The 19,191-nt window shown below is 44.4% G+C and overlaps 2 protein-coding genes across 3 annotated transcripts in view; one reads left to right on the top strand and one right to left on the bottom strand.

Annotated features, from left to right (window-relative positions):
- nup155 (nucleoporin 155) overlaps positions 1 to 4,717 on the bottom strand; it is a 248,559-nt gene extending 243,842 nt beyond the window's left edge. For both annotated transcript variants that reach the window (XM_063049676.1, XM_063049677.1), the window contains exon 1: positions 4,579 to 4,717. In XM_063049676.1, the coding sequence (XP_062905746.1) occupies positions 4,579 to 4,717 (139 nt within the window). The remainder of the gene's footprint in view (positions 1 to 4,578) is intronic.
- Positions 4,718 to 5,097: 380 nt separating this feature from the next.
- The window catches only part of LOC134347280 (WD repeat-containing protein 70), a 211,642-nt gene continuing 197,548 nt past the window's right edge, over positions 5,098 to 19,191 (top strand). The window contains exon 1 of the mRNA XM_063049678.1: positions 5,098 to 5,207. Coding sequence (XP_062905748.1) covers positions 5,110 to 5,207 — 98 coding nt within the window. The 5' untranslated portion in view covers positions 5,098 to 5,109. The remainder of the gene's footprint in view (positions 5,208 to 19,191) is intronic.

Genomic DNA, 19,191 nt, shown 5'->3' with positions numbered 1-19,191 from the left:
CTGTTTTCCCTGCAGTGTAAAAAGCTGAAGGGTGTCCTTTTAGAGGTGTATGAGATCATGAGGGGCAGGAATGGTTGCTTAGAGTGCCAAGCTTTAGATGTTTCAGAAAGGACAGGGTTGGAGGCAAAAGAGGTGGGGGCGTGGCACTGCTGATCAGAGATAGTGTCATGGCTGCAGAAAAGGTGGACGTCATGGAGGGACTGTCTCTGTGGGTGAAAGTTAGGAACAGGAAGGGGTCAATAACTCTACTGGGTGTTTTTTTTATAGACCACCCAATAGTAAACAAGGACATCGAGGAACAGACAGGGAGAGAGATTCTGGAAAGGTGTAATAATAACAGGGTTGTTGTGGTGGGAGATTTTAATTTCCCCAATATTGTTTGGCATCTCCCTAGAGCAAGGGGTTTAGATGGAGTGAAGTTTGTTCAGGAAGGTTTCTTGACACAATATGTAGATAAGCCTACAAGAGGAGAGACTGTACTTGATCTGGTATTGGGAAATGAACCTGGTCAGGTATCAGATCTCTCAGTGGGAGAGCATTCTGGAGATAGTGATCACAATTCTATCTCCTTTACCATAGCATTGGAGGGGAATAGGAACAGACAAGTTAGGAAAGCATTTAATTGGTTTAAGGGGAAATATGAGGCTATCAGGCAGGAATTTGGAAGCATATATTGGGAACAGATGTTCTCAGGGAAATGTACGGTAGAAATGTGGCAAATGTTCAAGGGATATTTGTGTGGAGTTCTGTATAGGTACGTTCCAATGAGACAGGGAAAGGATGGTAGGGTACAGGAACCGTTGGGTACAAAGGCTGTTGTAAATCCAGTCAAGAAGAAAAGAAAAGCTTATGAAAGGTTCAAAAGACTAGGTAATGATGGAGATCTAGAAGATTATAAGGCAAACAGGAAGGAGCTTAAGAATGAAATTCGGAGATCCAGAAGGGGCCATGAAAAGGCCTTGGCAGGCAGGATTAAGGAAAAAAAAAACCCAAGGCATTCTACAAGTATGTGAAGAGCAAGAGGATAAGATGTGAGAATAGGACTAATCAAATGTGACAGTGGAAAAGTGTGTATAGAACCGGAAGAGATAGCAGAGATACTTAATGAATACTTTGCTTCAGTATTCACTACGGAAAAGGATCTTGGCGACTGTAGGGATGACTTACAACAGATCGGAAAGCTTGAAAAGCTTGAGCATATATATATAATAAGAAAGAGGGTGTGCTGGAGCTTTTGGAAAGCATCAAGTTGGATAAGTCACTGGGACCAGTCGAGAGGTACCACAGGCTACTGTGGGAGGCAGGGAGGATATTGCTGAGCCTCTGGCGATGATTTTTGTATCATCTATGGGTACTGGAGAGGTTCCGGAGGATTGTAGGATTGTGAATGTTGTTCCCTTTTTCAAGAAAGGGAGTAGAGATAGCCCATGAAATTATAGACCAGTGAGTCTTACTTCAGTGGTTGGTAAGGCAGGACTTATGAACATTTGAAGAGGCATAGTATGAATCGTCAGCATGGCTTTGTCAAAGGCAGGTCATGCCTTACGAGCCTGACTGAATTTTTTGAGGATGTGACTAAACACATTGATGAATGTAGAGCAGTAGATGTAGTGTATATGGATTTCAGCAAGGCATTTGATAAGGTTCCCCATGCAAGGCTTATTGAGAAAGTAAGAAAGTACGGGATCCAAGGGGACATTGCTTTGTGGATCCAGAATTGGCTTGCCCACAGAAGGAAAAGAGTGGTTCTGGGACCCCTACTCTTTGTGATTTTTATAAATGACCTGGATGAGGAAGTGGAGGGATGGGTTAGTAAATCTGCTGATGACACAAAGGTTGTGGGTGTTGTGGATAGTGTGGAGGGCTGTCAGAGGTTACAGCGGTACATTGATAGGATGCAAAACTGGGTGAGAAGTGGCAGATACAGTTCAACCCAGATAAGTGTGAGATGGTTCATTTTGGCAGGTCAAATATGATGGCAGAATATAGTATTAATGGTAAGACTCTTGGCAGTGTGGAAGATCACTTGGGGTCCGAGTCCATAGGACACTCAAAGCTGCGACGCAGGTTGTCTCTGTGGTTAAGAAGACATGCGGTGATAGGTAGATAGAGCTTACAAAAATAGAGGGCTCTGGGTAACCCTAGGTAATTTCTAAAGTACATGTTTGACACAGCATTGTGGGCCAAAGGGCCTGTAATGCACTGTAGGTTTTCTATGTTTCTATGTTTTCTGAAGATATGGTGAATGGTCCTTTTCTCCAAAAGCTGGGGAACCTAATACTAGAGGGCAGTTTTATGATGAGTGGAAAACTTGAAGGTGACCTTGGGTGCAAGTTCTTCCCACAGGATGATAAGTGTACAATTGGAAGGTTTGAGGAACATGGACGGAATAAATCAACAAAGAGAAGCCACATGGTAGATCTCCTGGGTCCCTTATCCTGGCTCTGTGCTCTTAGTCCTTCAAGTTTACCTCAAGTGCCTAAGCAATTTTCTTCTGAAACCATTGAACAATGCCAATGGAGGTGGGAGGTGCCTTTTGCATCGCTCACTTGGACATCTTGCCTGACAAATCTGTTAGAATTCTCCAAAGAAGTAACAAACAAGGTGGACAAAGATGGATGTCATTTACTTGTATTTTCAGAAGGCATTTAATAAGATGCTTCACATGAGGCTGTTGAACAAGATAAAATCCTATGGTGTTACTGGAAACATACCGGCATGGATAGAGGAGTGGCTGACAGGCAGGAGGCAGTAAGTAGGAATAAAAGGGGCCTTTTCTGGTTGGCTGCCAGTGACTACTGGTGATCCTCAGGGGTTAGTATTGGCACCACTACTTTTCACATTCGATAGTGAAATTGATGGCTTTGTGGCAAAGTTTGCGGATGATACAAAGATAGGTGGAGGGGTAGGTAGTGCTGAGGAAGCAATGCGATTGCAGCAGGACTTAGACAAACTGAAATGGGCAAAAAGGTGACAGATGAAATGTTGATGGGAAATGTATGATAATACATTTTGGAAAAAAGAACAATAGTGTGGACTATTATCTAAGTGGGGAAAAGGTTCAAACCTCAGAGGTACAAAGGGACTTAGGAGATCTCCAAAAGGTTAATTCAAAAGTTGAGTCTGTAGTAAAGAAGGCAAATGAAATGTTGGCACTCATTTCAAGGGAAATAGAATATAAAAACTAGTTAGGGCACATTTGGGAGTACGGACAACAGTTTTGGGCCGCCTATCTCAGAAGAGGATGTGTTGTCATTGGAGTCCAGAGGCAGCTTTGGGCCTGTACTCACTGGAATTTAGAAAAATGCAGGGGGAATAAGGTGGATGTGGAGAGGATGGTGGGGCATCCAGAACTAGAGGGCACAGCCTCAAAACTGAAGGACGCTCTTTTAGAACAGAAGAATAATTTTTTTTTTAGCCAGAGTGGTGAATCTGTGGAATACTCTACCACAGATTGTGGTGGAGGCCAAGTATGTGGGTATATTCAAAGCACAAGTTGATAGATTTCTGATTGGTCAGGGCATCAAGGGATATGGTGAGAGGGCAGGTGTATAGGGTTGAATAGGATCCGAATCAACCATGATGAAATGGCAGAGTGGACTTGATGGGCTGAATGGCCTAATTTCTGTCTTATGGACAGATAATTGAATAGGATAGTACAGGAATATAGGCCTAATGCAAGTAAATGAGGTGAGTGCAGACACACATCTTAATCAACACAGACAAAAGGACACATTTCTGTGCTGGGCATCTGACTTTGCTTCCAACACCCTCATAAAGCAGCAAGTTCAACATCACTGATATTTACTACATTCAAAACATTTTCCTTCTCAACCCTTGTCCAAAACTGTAAACCTGTGCCAGATTATCTTTGTTCTTATCTGAATACAATTTAAATCTCTCCACAATCTTTCCTAAAAAGACCCTTTACCCCACAATCCTGTGAACTAATTAAACTCCTTAAATGCCGAATTTAACCAATCCCTTCTTCCTTCATAAGTCCATATGGTTAATTCTCTGCATATTCATGTGCCTAAAACCCTCTTAAGTGCTTCTATTGCATCTGCCTCTACCACCATCCCACAGCACACATTCAGGCAACCACACACTCTCTGGTTTCTCAATATTTTACAAAATCCTTTCAAATTTCCCCTCAGCCTCCACCGCTCCGAAGAAAAAAAACCCAAGTTTATCCAGCCTCTCGTTATAGCACATGCCCCATACTCCAGGCAACATCCTGGTAAGCCTCTTCTGCATCCGCTCCAAATCCTCCACATCCTTCCTATAATAAAACAACTAGCAGTGAATACAATATTCCTGATGCTGCCTAATCAAAGCTTTATAAAGCTGCAACATAACTTTCTAACTCTTTAACATTACGCTTCAACTCATAAAGGCAGGCATATCACACGCTTTATCAACCTTTGCAACCACTTTCAGCGAACTCCGGGACCTGGACCCTAACATCCCTGTGTCCATTAGCACACAGGGCTGTAGATTAATTTCAATCCACTTGATGGGCTGGGGAAGCGTTAATACAGCAGGTGAGGACGGGCCGAACGGCCCTTTAATTCTTACTGTAGTTTGGCACGTTGAGCAGATCGGTAAGGTCAGGATACAGCCGGTCGTCCTGCAAGTGTTTGTCGATCAGACGCCCAGCGTTTTCCAGCGAGTCCAAAGTGCTGGTGCCGGGCCCGGGACATACCACGGGCGGCATGGTGCTGCCTGGGCGCTCGCTCTGGCCTCGGGATGTCCGGGACGGCGGCTACCGCTTGTAGGAGGTCAGACGCTGGGGCCGGGGACTGGGCCTTGGCCTTGAGCAGTACGATGAAGAGTCCGGGTTGGGGGTCGATAACGGTGCTGCTACCAGTCTCTAGAGCCGTGGGCCAGGGTCCAGACGGCCGCCGCAGGTCTCTGGAGCCTCGGACTAGGGTAGGAACAGTGCCGATCTCTGGAGCCTCGGACTAGGGTAGGAACAGTGCCGATCTCTGGAGCCTCGGACTATGGTAGGAACAGTGCCGAAGTCCGCACGGCCTCAGACTCGGGCTCGGTTCTAGTTCCCGCGCCAATTACTCGCCGCCGCTCTTCGAGCGACTGGTCAAAGGTCAAATGCCAACGAGTGAACAGTCCGAGACAGGAGGAGCTGCGCTACACATCGCCCCCAACGGCCGCCGGAGGACCGACAGCGGCTACGCTGAACATCCGAGGTTCTCGTCATAGTTTTATGTGTGTTTCTCGAATTTCCTGCATTTGCAGATTTCCTCGTGTATCCGAGGTTCTCGTCAACCTGATAACCTCCTCCTTCGTTTTCGCTGCAATATGCGGTTCTGCGCTCTGACCAGCTGTTAAACAATTCCCACACATCAGATGTCAACTTCGACCGTAAAACACTAAAGCAGAAATGCGAGGAAGAGAGCATGGCGCGAGCAGCACACACAAAATGCTGGAGGAACTCAGCAGGTCAGCCAGCATCTATGGGAAAAAGTACAGTCCACGTTTCAGGCAGACAACCTTCAGCATGACCGGAGGAAAAAACATGAGGAATGATATGGCATTAACTAAATTGATTCAGTTTGAGTTTATACTTCACATCTTGGGAGTGATGTCATATAATGTCAAAAGAACGTGGCAGTGAGGGGAAGTTTTACTCTATGAGTAAAACCTGTTCTGTTGACAAAGATTGGTGAAGGAGCAGGTGGTGTTGAGGAAACAAGAAGGATGCAGAAGGAGTTAAACATATTAGGAGAATGGGCAAGAGAGTGGTAAATGAAATACAGTTGGAAAATGCATGGTCACGCACTTTGGTGGTAGAAATAAATATGCGGACTATTTTCTAAATGGGAGAAAATCCAAAAATCTGAGATGCAGAGGGACTTGGGAATCCCTGTGCAGAACACCCTAAAGGTTAACTTGTCGGTAGTGTCAGTGGTGAGGAAAGCAAATGCAATGTTAGCATTCATTTCAAGAAGTCTAGAATACAATAGCAAGGATGTGATGCTGAGGCTTTATAAAGCACTGGTGAGGCCTCACCTTGAGTATTGTGAACAGTTTTGGGCTCCTCATCTTAGAAAAGATGTTCTGGCATTGGGGAGGGTCTAGAGGAGGTTCACGAGCATGATTCCAGGAATGAAAGGGTTATCAGATGAGGAACATTTGATGGCTCAGGGTCTGTATGTATGTCATATGTCACAAATGACCTGACTTGGTCCAACCAAGCAGAGTCCACTGCCAAGAAGGCCCACCAGCACCTTTACTTCCTGAGTAAACTAAAGAAATTTGGCCTGTCCCCTAAAACTCTCACCAGTTTTTATAGATGCACCGTAGAAAGCATTCTTCTAGGGTGCATCACAACCTGGTATGGAAGTTGTCCTGTCCAAGACCGGAAGAAGCTGCAGAAGATCATGAACACGGCGCAGCACATCACACAAACCAATCTTCCATCCTTGGACTCACTTTACACCGCACGCTGTCGGAGCAGTGCTGCCAGGATAATCAAGGACACAACCCACCCAGCCAACCCACTTTTTGTCTCTCTTCCCTCCGGGAGAAGGCTCAGGAGCTTGAAGACTCCTACGGCCAGATTTGGGGACAGCTTCTTTCCAACTGTGATAAGACTGCTGAACGGATCTGGATCTGGGCCATACCCTCCAAATATCCAGACCTGCATCTTGATTTTTTTGCACTACCTTACTTTCTATTTTTCTATTTTCTATTTATGATTTATAATTTAAATTTTTAATATTTACTATCGTTTTGTAATCCAGGGAATGGGAAGCGCAGAATCAAATATCGCTGTGATGATTGTATGTTCTAGTATCAATTGTTTGGCGACAATAAAGTATAAAGTACTCACCAGAATTTATAAGGATGAGGGGGGACCCCATTGAAACCTTTTGAAGATTGAAAGGCCTAGACAGAGTAGATGTGGAAAGGATGTTTCCCATGGTGGGAGAGTCTAGGACAAGAGGGCACAGCCTCAGGATAGAGGGGCGTCCATCCAAAACAGAGATGTAGAGAAATCTCTTAGCCTGAGAGCGGTGAATTTGTGTAATGTATTACCACAGGCAGCTGTGGAGGCGAGGTCGTTTGGTGTATTTAAGGCAACTGGGTTGAGGAGGAGATAAAACAAAAGGACCAGCCACGATTGAATGGCGGAGCAGACTTGACGGACCAGATGGCCTAATTCTGCTGCTATGTCTTATGGTCTCAGGGACATTATATGATATCAGTCCCAAGTGAGACTTGAAACTGAATCAGTTAATGCCGTATCATTCCTCAGTTTTTTCTCCAGTCCCACCCAAGGGTTTTGGCTCGAAATGTCAACTATACTTTTTTCCACAGATGTTACCTGGCCTGCTGAGTTCCTCCAGCAATTTGTGTGTGTTGCTCAGACTTCCAGCATCTGCAGATTTTCTTTTGAGCACAGAGAGAGGCTCTTGCTCTGTGTCTATGCTCAGCCCAACAAAGCCATACTAATTCTGTTTACCAGTTTGTTGCCTGGGTTACAAAGTTCAAAGTAAAATGTATTATCAGAGTACATGCATGACACCACCTACAACCCTGAGACTCTTTTTCTGCGGGCATACTTAGTGAATCTATAGGACAGTAACTGTAAGCTGTAAACATCGGGAGCTGTTAACCTGCCAAACTTCTGCAGACTCCTGAGAAAGAGAGGCATTGTCATGCTTTCTTTGTAATTGTATGCATATGATGGGTGCAGGTCAGGTCCGCTGAGATAGTGACACCCAGGAATTTAAAGTTGCTGATCCTTTCCAGCTCTGATCCTGTGTTGATTACTGGTTCACGGACCTCTGGTTTCCCTCTCCTAAAGTCTGCAGTCAGTTTCTTGGTCTTATTGACAACAAATGAGAGGTTGTTGTTATTACACCAAATTTTCAGTCTGCCTCCTGTATGCTGATTCATCATCACCTTTGATATACCCCACAACAGTGGTGTCATCAGCAAATGTGTATATGATGTTGGAGCTGTACTGAGCCACACAGTCGGAGGTGGAAAGCAAGTAGAGTGCGGAGTGGTTAAGTACAAATCCCTGTGGTTCTCCTGTGCTGATGGATATTGTGCGGAAGATATTTGCCAATCCAAACTGACTAGAGTCTACAAGTGAGGAAATCCAGGATCCAATTGTGTAAAGAGGAGAGTCCAGAAGGATGATTCCAGGAATTAAGGGGTTAACATACGAGGAGATTTTGGCAGCTTTGAGCCTGTACTCATGGGAGGATCTCATTGAAAACAATCGAATGTTGAAAGCGCAAACAACAGGAATTCTGCAGATGCTGGAAATTCAAGCAACACCATCCTGACGAAGGGTCTCGGCCTGAAACGTCGACTGTACCTCTTCCTAGAGATGCTGTCTGGCCTGCTGCGTTCACCAGCAACTTTGATGTGTGTTGCTTGAATGTTGAAAGGATTAGATAGGGTGGATTTGGAGAGGAGGTCTCCTATGGTAAGGGTATCCAGAACTAGCAAGCACAGCCTCAAAATTGAGGGTGACCCTTTAGAACAGAGGTAAGGGGAATGTTTTTCAGTCAGAGAGTAGTGAATCTGTGAAATGCTCTGCAACAGACTGTGGTGGAGGCCAAGTCCATGAGTATATTTAAGGCGGAAGCTGATATTTTACTGATTGGTCAGGGCAGCAAAGGATATGGCAAGATATCCTGAAGTGGGAGGGAGAACAGCCAGAGGTCGTGGTACATATAGGTACCAATAACATAGGTAGGAAAAGGGAAGAGGTCCTGAAAGGAGAATATAGGGAGTTGAGAAAAAGGACCGCAAAGATAGTAATCTCGGAATTACTGCCTGTGCTACGCAACAATGAGAGTAGGAATGCAATGAGGTGGAGGATTAATGTGTGGCTGAGCAATTGGAGCAGGGTGCAGGGATTCAAGTTTTTGGATCATTGGGACCTCTTTTGGTGCAAATGTGACCTATACAAAAAGGACGGGTTACACTTGAATCCTAGGGGAACCAATATCTTGGCAGGGAGATTTGCGAGGGCTACTGAGGTGACTTTAAGCTAGAATGGTTGGGGGGTGGGAATCAAATTAAAGAGACTAAGAGAGAGGAGGTTAGTTCACAAATAGAGAAAGCGAGAAGACAGTGTGTCAGGGAGGATAGGCAGGGGACAGAGATCAGGAGCACTCAGATCAAAGATGTAGGGGACAAGGAAGAAAAAGATAACAAAGTTGTTTGCTCAATTAAGGATAAACAGAGAGTAAGAGGTGGAGAGTTTCTTAAATGCATCTATTTTAATGCTAGGAGCATTGTAAGAAAGGTGGATGAGTTTAAGGCATGGATTGATACCTGGAAATATGTTGTAGCTATTAGTGAAACGTGGTTGCAGGAGGGGTGTGATTGGTAATTAAATATTCCTGGATTTCCTTGCTTCAGGTGTGATAGAATTGGAGGAGCAAGAGGGGGAGGAGTTGCATTGCTAGTCAGAGAAAATATAACAGCGGTGCTCTAGCAGGATAGATTAGTGGACTCATCTAGGGAGGCTATTTGGGTGGAATTGAGGAATAGGAAAGGTGTAGTGATGCTTATAGGGGTGTATTATAGACCACCTAATGGGGACAGAGAACTGGAGAAGCAAATTTGTAAGGAGATAGCAGATATTTGTAGTAAGCACAAGGTTGTGATTGTGGGAGATTTTAATTTTCCACACACAGACTGGAAAGCCCATACTGTAAAAGGGCTGGATAGTTTGGAGTTTGTCAAATATGTGCAAGATAGTTTTTAGCAGCAATACATAGAGGTACCAACTAGAGAAGGGGCAGTGTTGGACCTCCTGTTAGGGAATGAGATAGGGCAGGTGACGGAGGTATGTGTTGGGGAGCACTTCGGGTCCAGTGATCACAATACCATTAGTTTCAATATAATTATGGAGAAGGATAGGACTGGACCCAGGGTTGAGATTTTTGATGGGAGAAAGGCTAACTTTGAGGAGATGCGAAAGGATTTAGAAGGAGTGGATTGGGACAATTTGTTTTATGGGAAGGATGTAACAGAGAAATGGAGGTCATTTAAAGGTGAAATTTTGAGGGTACAGGATTTTTATGTTCCTGTTAGGTTGAAAGGAAAGGTTAAACGTTTGAGAGAGCCATGGTTTTCAAGGGATATAGGAAACTTGGTTCGGAAAAAGAGAGGGATCTACAATAAATATAGGCAGCTTGGAGTTAATCAGGTGCTCAAGGAATATAAAGAATGTAAAAAGAATCTTAAGAAAGAAATTAGAAAAGCTAAAAGGAGATACGAGGCTGCTTTAGCAAGTAAGGTGAAAATAAATCATAGTCATAGTCATACTTTATTGATCCCGGGGGAAATTGGTTTTCCGTACAGTTGCATCGTAAATAATAAATAGTAATAGAACCATAAATAGTTAAATAGTAGTATGTAAATTATACCAGTAAATTATGAAGTAAGTCCAGGACCAGCCTATTGGCTCAAGGTGTCTGACCCTCCAAGGGAGTAGTTGTAAAGTTTGATGGCCGCAGACAGGAATGACTTCCTATGACGCTCTGTGTTGCACCTCAGTGGAATGAGTCTCTGGCTGAATGTACTCCTGCGCCCACCCAGTACATTATGTAGTGGATGGGAGACATTGACCAAAATGACATGCAACTTGGACAGCATCCTCTTTTCAGACACCACCGTGAGAGAGTCCAGTTCCATCCCCACAACATCACTGGCCTTACGAATGAGCCTGTTGATTCTGTTGATGTCTGCTACCCTCAGCCTGCTGCCCCAGCACACAACAGCAAACATGATAGCACTGGCCACCACAGACTCGTAGAACGTCTTCCGCATCGTCCAGCAGATGTTAAAGGACCTCAGTCTCCTCAGGAAATAGAGACGGCTCTGTCCCTTCTTGTAGACAGCCTCAGTGTTCTTTGACCAGTCCAGTTTATTGTCAATTTGTATCCCCAGGTATTTGTAATCCTCCACCATGTCCACACTGACCCCGCTGGATGGAAACAGGGGTTACGGGTACCTTAGCTCTCCTCAGGTCCACCACCAGCTCCTTAGTCTTTTTCACATTAAGCTGCAGATAATTCTGCTCACACCATGTGACAAAGTTTCCTACCGTAGCCCTGTACTCAGCCTCATCTCCCTTGCTGATCAAAAGGGTTTCTACAGTTATATTGATAGCAAAAGGATAGTGAGGGATAAAATTGATCCCTTAGAGAATCAGAGTGGACGGCTATGTGTGGAGCCAAAAGAGAAGGGGAAGATTCTGAACAACTTCTTTTCTTTGGTATTCACTAAGGAGAAGGATAAAGTGTAAGGTAAAGGAAACAAGAAGGGTAGTTATGGAAAGTATGACGATTAAAGAAGAGGAAGTACTGGCGCTTTTAAGGAATATAAAAGTGGATAAGTCTCCAGGTCCAGACAAGATATTCCCTAGGACCTTGAGGGAAGTTAGTGTGGAAATAGCAGGGGCTCTGACAGAAATTTGTCGTGTCATTAGAAACAGGGATGGTGCCAGAGGATTGGCGTATTGCTCATGTGGTTCCATTGTTTAAAAAGGGTTCTAAGAGTAAACCTGGCAATTATCGGCCTGTAAGTTTGACGTCAGTGGTGGGTAAATTGATGGAAAGTATTCTTAGAGATGGTTTATATAATTATCTGGATAGACAGGGTCTGATTAGGAACAGTCAACATGGATTTGTGTGTGAAAGGTCATGTTTGACAAATCTTATTGAATTTTTTGATGAGGTTACTAGGAAAGTTGACTAAGGTAAAGCGGTGGATGTTGTTTATATGAACCTTTGACAAGGTTCCACGTGGAAGGTTAGTTAGGAAGGTTCAATCATTAGGCATTAATATCGAAGTAGTAAAATGGATTCACCAGTGGTTGGATGGGAGATGTCAGAGAGTAGTGGTAGAAAACTGTGTGTCAGATTGGAGGACGGTGTGTAGCGGTGTGCCTCAGGGATCTGTACTCGGTCCAATGTTGTTTGTCATATATATTAATGATCTGGATGATGGTGTGGTACATTGGATTAGTAAGTATTACAGAAGACGTCCTGGTCATCCGCTGCGCCTAGTCCCATCTCCAGCCGTCTAGACTCTGTCTTGCCACTGGATCCAGATGGGAATTGGGAAGCGAGAGTGAGGCTGACGCTGCGCAACTCTCCCTCACTTAAATCCAAATCACGCGCTAGTATGGTGTCGAGGTCTTCATCGACGCCAACGATGGACGAACAACATGCAGATGATACTAAGATAGGAGGTGTTGTGGATAATGAAGTAGGTTTTCAAAGCTTGCAGAGAGATTTAGGCCAGTTAGAAGAGACGGCTGAAAGATGGCAGATGGAGTTTAATGCTGATAAGTGTGAGGTGCTACATTTTGGTAGCACTAATCAAAATAGGACATACATGGTAAATGGTAGGGCATTGAAGAATGTTGTAGAACAGAGGGATCTAGGGATAATGGTGCATAGTTCCCTGAAGGTGGAATCTGATGTGGATAGGGTGGTGAAGAAAGCTTTTGGTATGCTGGCCTTTATTAATCAGAGCATTGAGTATAGGAGTTGGGATGTAATGTTGAAATTGTATAAGGCATTGGTAAGGCCAAATTTGGAGTATTGTGTACAATTCTGGTCACCGAATTATAGGAAAGATGTCAATAAAATTGAGAGAGTACAGAGGACATTTACTAAAATGTTGCCTGGGTTTCATCTCCTAAGTTACAGAGAAAGGTTGAACAAGTTAGGTCTTTATTCTTTGTAGCGTAGAAGGTTGAGGGGGGACTTAATAGAGGTATTTAAAATTATGAGGGGGATAGATAAAGTTGACATGGACAGGCTTTTTCCATTGAGAGTGGGGGAGATTCAAACAAGAGGACACGAGTTGAGTGTTAAAGGGCAAAAGTTTAGGGGTAACATGAGAGGAAACTTCTTTACTCGGAGAGTGGTAGCTGTGTGGAACGAGCTTCCAGCAGAAGTGGTTGAGGCAGGTTTGATATTGTCATTTAAAGTTAAATTGGATAGATATATGGACAGGAAAGGAATGGAGGGTTATGGGCTGAGTGCAGGTCGGTGGGACTAGCTGAGAGTAAGAGTTCGACACGGACTCGAAGGGCCAAGATGGCCTGTTTCCATGCTGTAATTGATATATGGTTATATGGTCAATGAACCTATGTAAAACTCACTATTGTTTTCTCTTTTGGCTCTCTTTTTATAGTGCTTAATTAATTAACTAGTGGCATTCCTCAGGGGTCTGTATTGGGACTGCTACTTTTCACATTGATTGTCAATGATTTAGATAATGGAATTGATGGCTTTGTGGCAAAGTTTGTGGATGATACGAAAATAGGTGGAAGGGTAGGTAGTGCTGAGGAACCAATGCAATTGTAGCAGGTCTTAGACAAATTGGAAAATGGGCAAAAAAGTGGCAGATGGAATACAGTGTTGGGAAATGTATGATAATACATTTTGGTAAAAGGAACAATGGTGTAAACTAATACCTAAATGGAGAAAAGGTTCAAACATTAGAGGTGCAGAAGGACAGAGGAGTCCTGCAAGACTCCCAGAAGGTAAATTTACAGGTTGAGTCTGTGGTAAAGAAGGCAAATGCAATGTTGGGATTTATTTCAAGGGGAATAGAATATAAAAGCAAAGAGATATTGCTGAGCCTTTATAAAACACTAGTCAGGCCTCCCTTGGAGTTTTGTCAACAGTTTTGGGCCCCATATCTCAGAAAGGATTTGTTGTCACTGGAGAGAGTCCAGAGGAGGTTCACGAGGATGATTCTGGGAAATGAAGGGGTTAACATATGAGGAAACTTTGGCTGCTTTGGGCCTGTACTCACCGGAATTTGGAAAAATGTGGTGGAATCTCATTGAAACCTACCAAATGTTGAAAGGACTAGATAGGGAGGATGTGAAGAGGATGTTTCCTCTAGTGGGGGTATCGAGAACGAGAGGGAAGAGCCTCAAAATTGAGGGACGACCCTTTAGAACAGAGGTGAGGAGGAAGTTTTTTAGTCACAGAGTGAGGAATCTGTGGAATGCCCTTCCACAGACTGCTGTGGAGGCCAAGTCCATGCGTATACTTAAGGCGGAACTTGATTGTTTCCTGATGGGTCAGGGCATCAAAAGGCATGGCAAGAAGGCAGGTGTATGGGGTTGAGTGGGATCTGGGATCAGTCATGATGGAATGGTGGAATAGACTTGATGGGCTGAATGGCCTAATTCTGCTCCTATGTCTTATGGGATGGAACACTCTTGTATCTCCTGCCCGATGGTCGTAGTGAGAAGACAGCATTGCCTGGATGTTGGGGGTCCTTGATGATGAGTGTTCCTTGTAGATGTGGTCAATGATGGAGAGACTTTTGCCTCTGATGGACTGGGCTGTATCCACCATTTTTTTAAAAACAAGAAAAAGTTTGCGGATGCTGGAAATCCAAGCAACACACACAAAATGGTGGAGGAACTCAGCAGGCCAGACAGCATCTATGGAAAAGCGTACAGTCAATGTTTCAGGCCAAGACCCTTCATCAGGTCTTGAGAGAAAAAACAGATGAGGAGTCAGAGTTAGACTGTGGGTGGAGGGGAGGAAGAAACACAAAGTGATAGGAAAGAACAGAAGGAGAAGAAAAGGGGGAGGAAAACCAGAGGGAGGTGATAGGCAGATAAGGAGATAACATGAGAGAGGGAAATGGGAATGGGGGGAGGCATTACCAGACTTCATTGGGGTATCAGAAGAGGAGCGAGTTAACAACTTCCTTGGTGTAATCGTTTCAGAGGACCTGTCCCAGGCCCAGCACATAAGTGCGATAACAAACAAAGCATGGCAGCGCCTCTACTTTCTCAGAAGTTAGCAAAAATTCGGCATGACATTTAAAACTTCGACAAACCTCTGTAGATGTTGTTATGTACCAGCAGTAATAGACCACAAACTGAGTCAAGTTTCAATGTTAAAACCACTATATTTATTAGTATCTACTCAGAAATATAAAAAGTTAAACAAACAACTCTTCTAAACAGAAGTTAACAGTGCTAAGCGTTGTAGCTCCCAAACTGTCAAGCTTAGGAACAGTTCTTAAAGTCTTAAGTTGGCAAACTAGAAAGGTCCAGTAGCCCACAGAATGTGAGGGGAGAAACTTGTAAAATGCAGAGAGGAGGCGATCACAAAGAATTCCACAGGTTCCACGCTGGGAAAACAAAGTAACAGTTGCCGAAGACCTTGTCCGTCGAGTCGTCCCGAAATCCATGTAGAAATATCACAAGGTGACAGTCATGGAATATTCCTTAGCACAAGTGGTTACCACATTACATACCCAAAACCATGTAAGGGTTAACAAAGGTGGTCGCCACAGGGTACTCCAACAAAATCCACGTGTGGATCATATGAAGTGACAGTCACAAGTCCACTCTGCACTGGGTGCTGCTGATCAACCCATTTCTCAGGGCATGGGAAAGTATCAGACTTTACCCATTGCTGCAGCAAGCTCCTGCCAGCAGCTTGCAGTCCAAAGCTTCCACATTCTCTCTCTCTTGCTCCTTCTTTCCGAAAGTCTCAGAGGTCTGTCACAGCTTGTCATACTGACGTCATAGTCCCGCCTCATCCAGGCTTTTTAAAGTGACACAGTAAACGAAACCGTGGTCACGTAACAATGTGTTGTGGAGAGTGTGTTGACTGGCTGCATCACAGTCTGGTATGGAAGCACCAATGCCCTTGAATGGAAAATCCTACAAAAATAGTGGATGTGCTCAGTCCATCACAGCTAAAGCCCTCTACGCCATGGAGCGTTGTCGCAGGAAAGCAGCATCCATCATTAGGGACCCCCACCACCTATGTAATGCTCTCTTCTCACTGCTGCCATCAGGAAGAAGGGACAGGAGCCATAGAACTCACATCACCAGGTTCAAGAACAGTTATTACCCTCAACCATCAGGCTTTCGAACCAGAGGGGATAACTTCACTCAACTTTACTTGCCTCATCCCTGAACTGTTCCAATAACCTATGGATTCACTTTCAAGGACTCTTCATCTCAAGTTCTCTATTATTTATTTATTAATTATTTTTTCTTGTTTATTTTTTCTTTCTATATGCATAGTTTGTTGTCTTTTACACAGTGGTTGTCTGCCCTGTTGGTGTGGTCTTTCATTGATTCTGTCATGGTTTTTGGATTTATTGATTATGGCCCACAAAAATGAATTTCAGGGTTGTATATGGTAACATACATGTACTTTGAGAATAACTTCTGTGCAAAATATAACAAGGAATACACTGCCTGAGGTGGTGGTAGATGCTAATACGAACTGTACTCTTAAATAGACACATGGCTATAGAAAGACACAGGGTTATGGACTGTGCAGGAGGGAAGGTTTAGATTGAATGTGGAGTAGGTTTATATGGTTTGGCATAACATTGTGGACTGAGGGCCTGGACTATGCAGTGCATTGTATATTCTATGGGAATCTCTGATAACCTTCCACGCTGTAGCTGTTACTATGTTCTATTGTGATTCAATCAAAAAATAGTAATTTTTAATCTATTTCTCATTTCCCCTGGGAACACCCTCATCAGCAGGTATCCCACCACCAACACCCCACCACCCCGATCATCTTGATTTGGAAAAATAGGCTCATTTCCTTCATCATCACCCAAATATAGGAACTTGCTTTGTCCGAACACCTTCACCATTCCCCCCCTGCCCCAGCTCTGCAATCTTCTCACTCTCCCACTTTTGCCAGTGTTCAAAATTTCCTGGCTTGAGGGACTTTTGCAGTGGAAGATTGCAATGAAACACCAACATTTACAAGGGTCACTTAATAAAAATAAATGTGTTGACAATTTATAGAACATAGGTAGAACAGTACAGCACAGTACAGGCCCTTCGACCCACAATGTTGTGCCGACCCTTAAACCCTGCCTCCCATATAACCCTCCACTTTAAATTCCTTCATATACCTGTCTAGTAATCTCTTAAACTTCACAGGTGTATCTGCCTCCACCACTGACTCAGGCAGTGCATTCCACGGACCAACCACTCCCTGAGTAAAAAACCTTCCTCTAATATCCCCCTTGAACTTCCCACCCCTTACCTTAAAGCCATGTCCTCTTGTATTGAGCAGTGGTGTCCTGGGGAAGAGGCGCTGGCTATCCACTCTATCTATTCCTCTTAATATCTTGTATACCTCTATCATGTCTCCTCTTATCCTCCTTCTCTCCAAAGAGTAAAGCCCTAGCTCCCTTAATCTCTGATCATTATGCATACTTTCTAAACCAGGCAGCATCCTGGTAAATCTCCTCTGTACCCTTTCCAATGCTTCCACATCCTTCTTACAGTGAGGTGACCAGAACTGGACACAGTACTCCAAGTGTGGCCTAACCAGAGTTTTATAGAGCTGCATCATTACGTCGCAACTCTTAAACTCTATCCCTCGACTTATGAAAGCTAACACCCCATAAGCTTTCTTAACTACCCTATCTACCCATGAGGCAACTTTCAGGGATCTGTGAACATGTACCCCGAGATCCCTCTGCTCCTCCACACTACCAAGTATCCTGCCACTTACTTTGTACTCTGCCTTGGAGTTTGTTCTTCCAAAGTGTACAACCTCACACTTCTCCGGGTTGAACTCCATCTGCCACTTCTCAGCCGCTTCTGCATCCTATCAATGTCTCTCTGCAATCTTTGACAGTCCTCTACACTATCCACAACACCACCAACCTTTGTGTCGTCTGCAAACTTGCCAACACACTCTTCTACCCCCACATCCAGGTCGTTAATAAAAATCACGAAAAGTAGAGGTCCCAGAACAGATCCTTGTGCGACACCACTAGTCACAATCCTCCAATCTGGATGTACTCCCTCCACCACCACCCTCTGCAGGCAAGCCAATTCTGAATCCACCTGGCCAAACTTCCCTGGATCCCATGCCTTCTGACTTTCTGAATAAGCCTACCATGTGGAACCTTGTCAAGTGCCTTACTAAAATCCATGTAGATCACATCCACTGCACTACCCTCATCTATATGCCTGGTCAGCTCCTCAAAGAACTCTATCAGGCTTGTTAGACACGATCTGCCCTTCACAAAGCCATGCTGACTGTCCCTGATCAGACCATGATTCTCTAAATGCCCATAGATCCTATCTCTAAGAATCTTTGCCAACAGCTTTCCCACCACAGACTTAAGGCTCACTGGTCTATAATTACCCGGACTATCCCGACTACCTTTTTTGAACAAGGGGACAACATTTGCCTCCCTCCAATCCTCCGGTACCATTCCTGTGGATAACGAGGACATAAAGATCCTAGCTAGAGGCTCAGCAATCTCTTCCCTCGCCTCATGGAGCAACTTGGGAAATATTCCGTCAGGGCCCGGGGACTTATCCGTCCTAATGTATTTTAACAACTCCAACACCTCCTCTCCCAACATGCTCCAGAACATCATCCTCACTTGTTACATACACCTGTTAGGGTGCATTCTCCAGTTACCTTATAAGGTAACCATAGCCTTCAGCCAATGCAGTCGTCGATGTAGCGAAGGAAAAGTGGGGGACAGATACCAGCAACACACATCAAAGTTGCTGGTGAACGCAGCAGGCCAGGCCGCATCTGCAGGAAGAGGTGCAGTCCTGACGAAGGGTCTCGGCCTGAAACGTCGACTGCACCTCTTCCTACAGATGCTGCCTGGCCTGCTGCGTTCACCAGCAACTTTGATGTGTGTTGCTTGAATTTCCACATCTGCAGAATTCCTGTTGTTTGCGGACAGATACCAGAATAGGTATGGAACATAGATTGTTCCACAAAGCCAACAAAAAGGCAGGCATAGCTAGGACCCATATGGGTGCCCATAGCTACACCTTTCGTTTGGAGGAAGTGGGAGGAGCCAAAGGAGAAATTATTAAGAGTAAGGACTAATTCCGCTAGATGGAGCACAGTGGTGGTAGAGGGGAACTGATTAAGTTCCCCTCTACGACTGCATTGGCGCTGCTTCCTGCACGCATGCTGAGCTTGTTGACTTTATTAACTTTGCCTCCAACTTTCACCCTGCCCTCAAGTTTACCTGGTCCATTTCTGACACCTCCCTCCCCTTTCTAGATCTTTCTGTCTCTGTCTCTGGAGACAGCTTATCCACTGATGTCTACTATAAGCCTACTGACTCTCACAGCTATCTGGACTATTCCTCTTCTCACCCTGTCTCTTGCAAAAACGC

This window comes from Mobula hypostoma, chromosome 5, assembly GCF_963921235.1.
Source record: "Mobula hypostoma chromosome 5, sMobHyp1.1, whole genome shotgun sequence".
Lineage (NCBI taxonomy): Eukaryota > Metazoa > Chordata > Chondrichthyes > Myliobatiformes > Myliobatidae > Mobula > Mobula hypostoma.
This window is presented reverse-complemented; position numbering and strand designations above follow the sequence as displayed.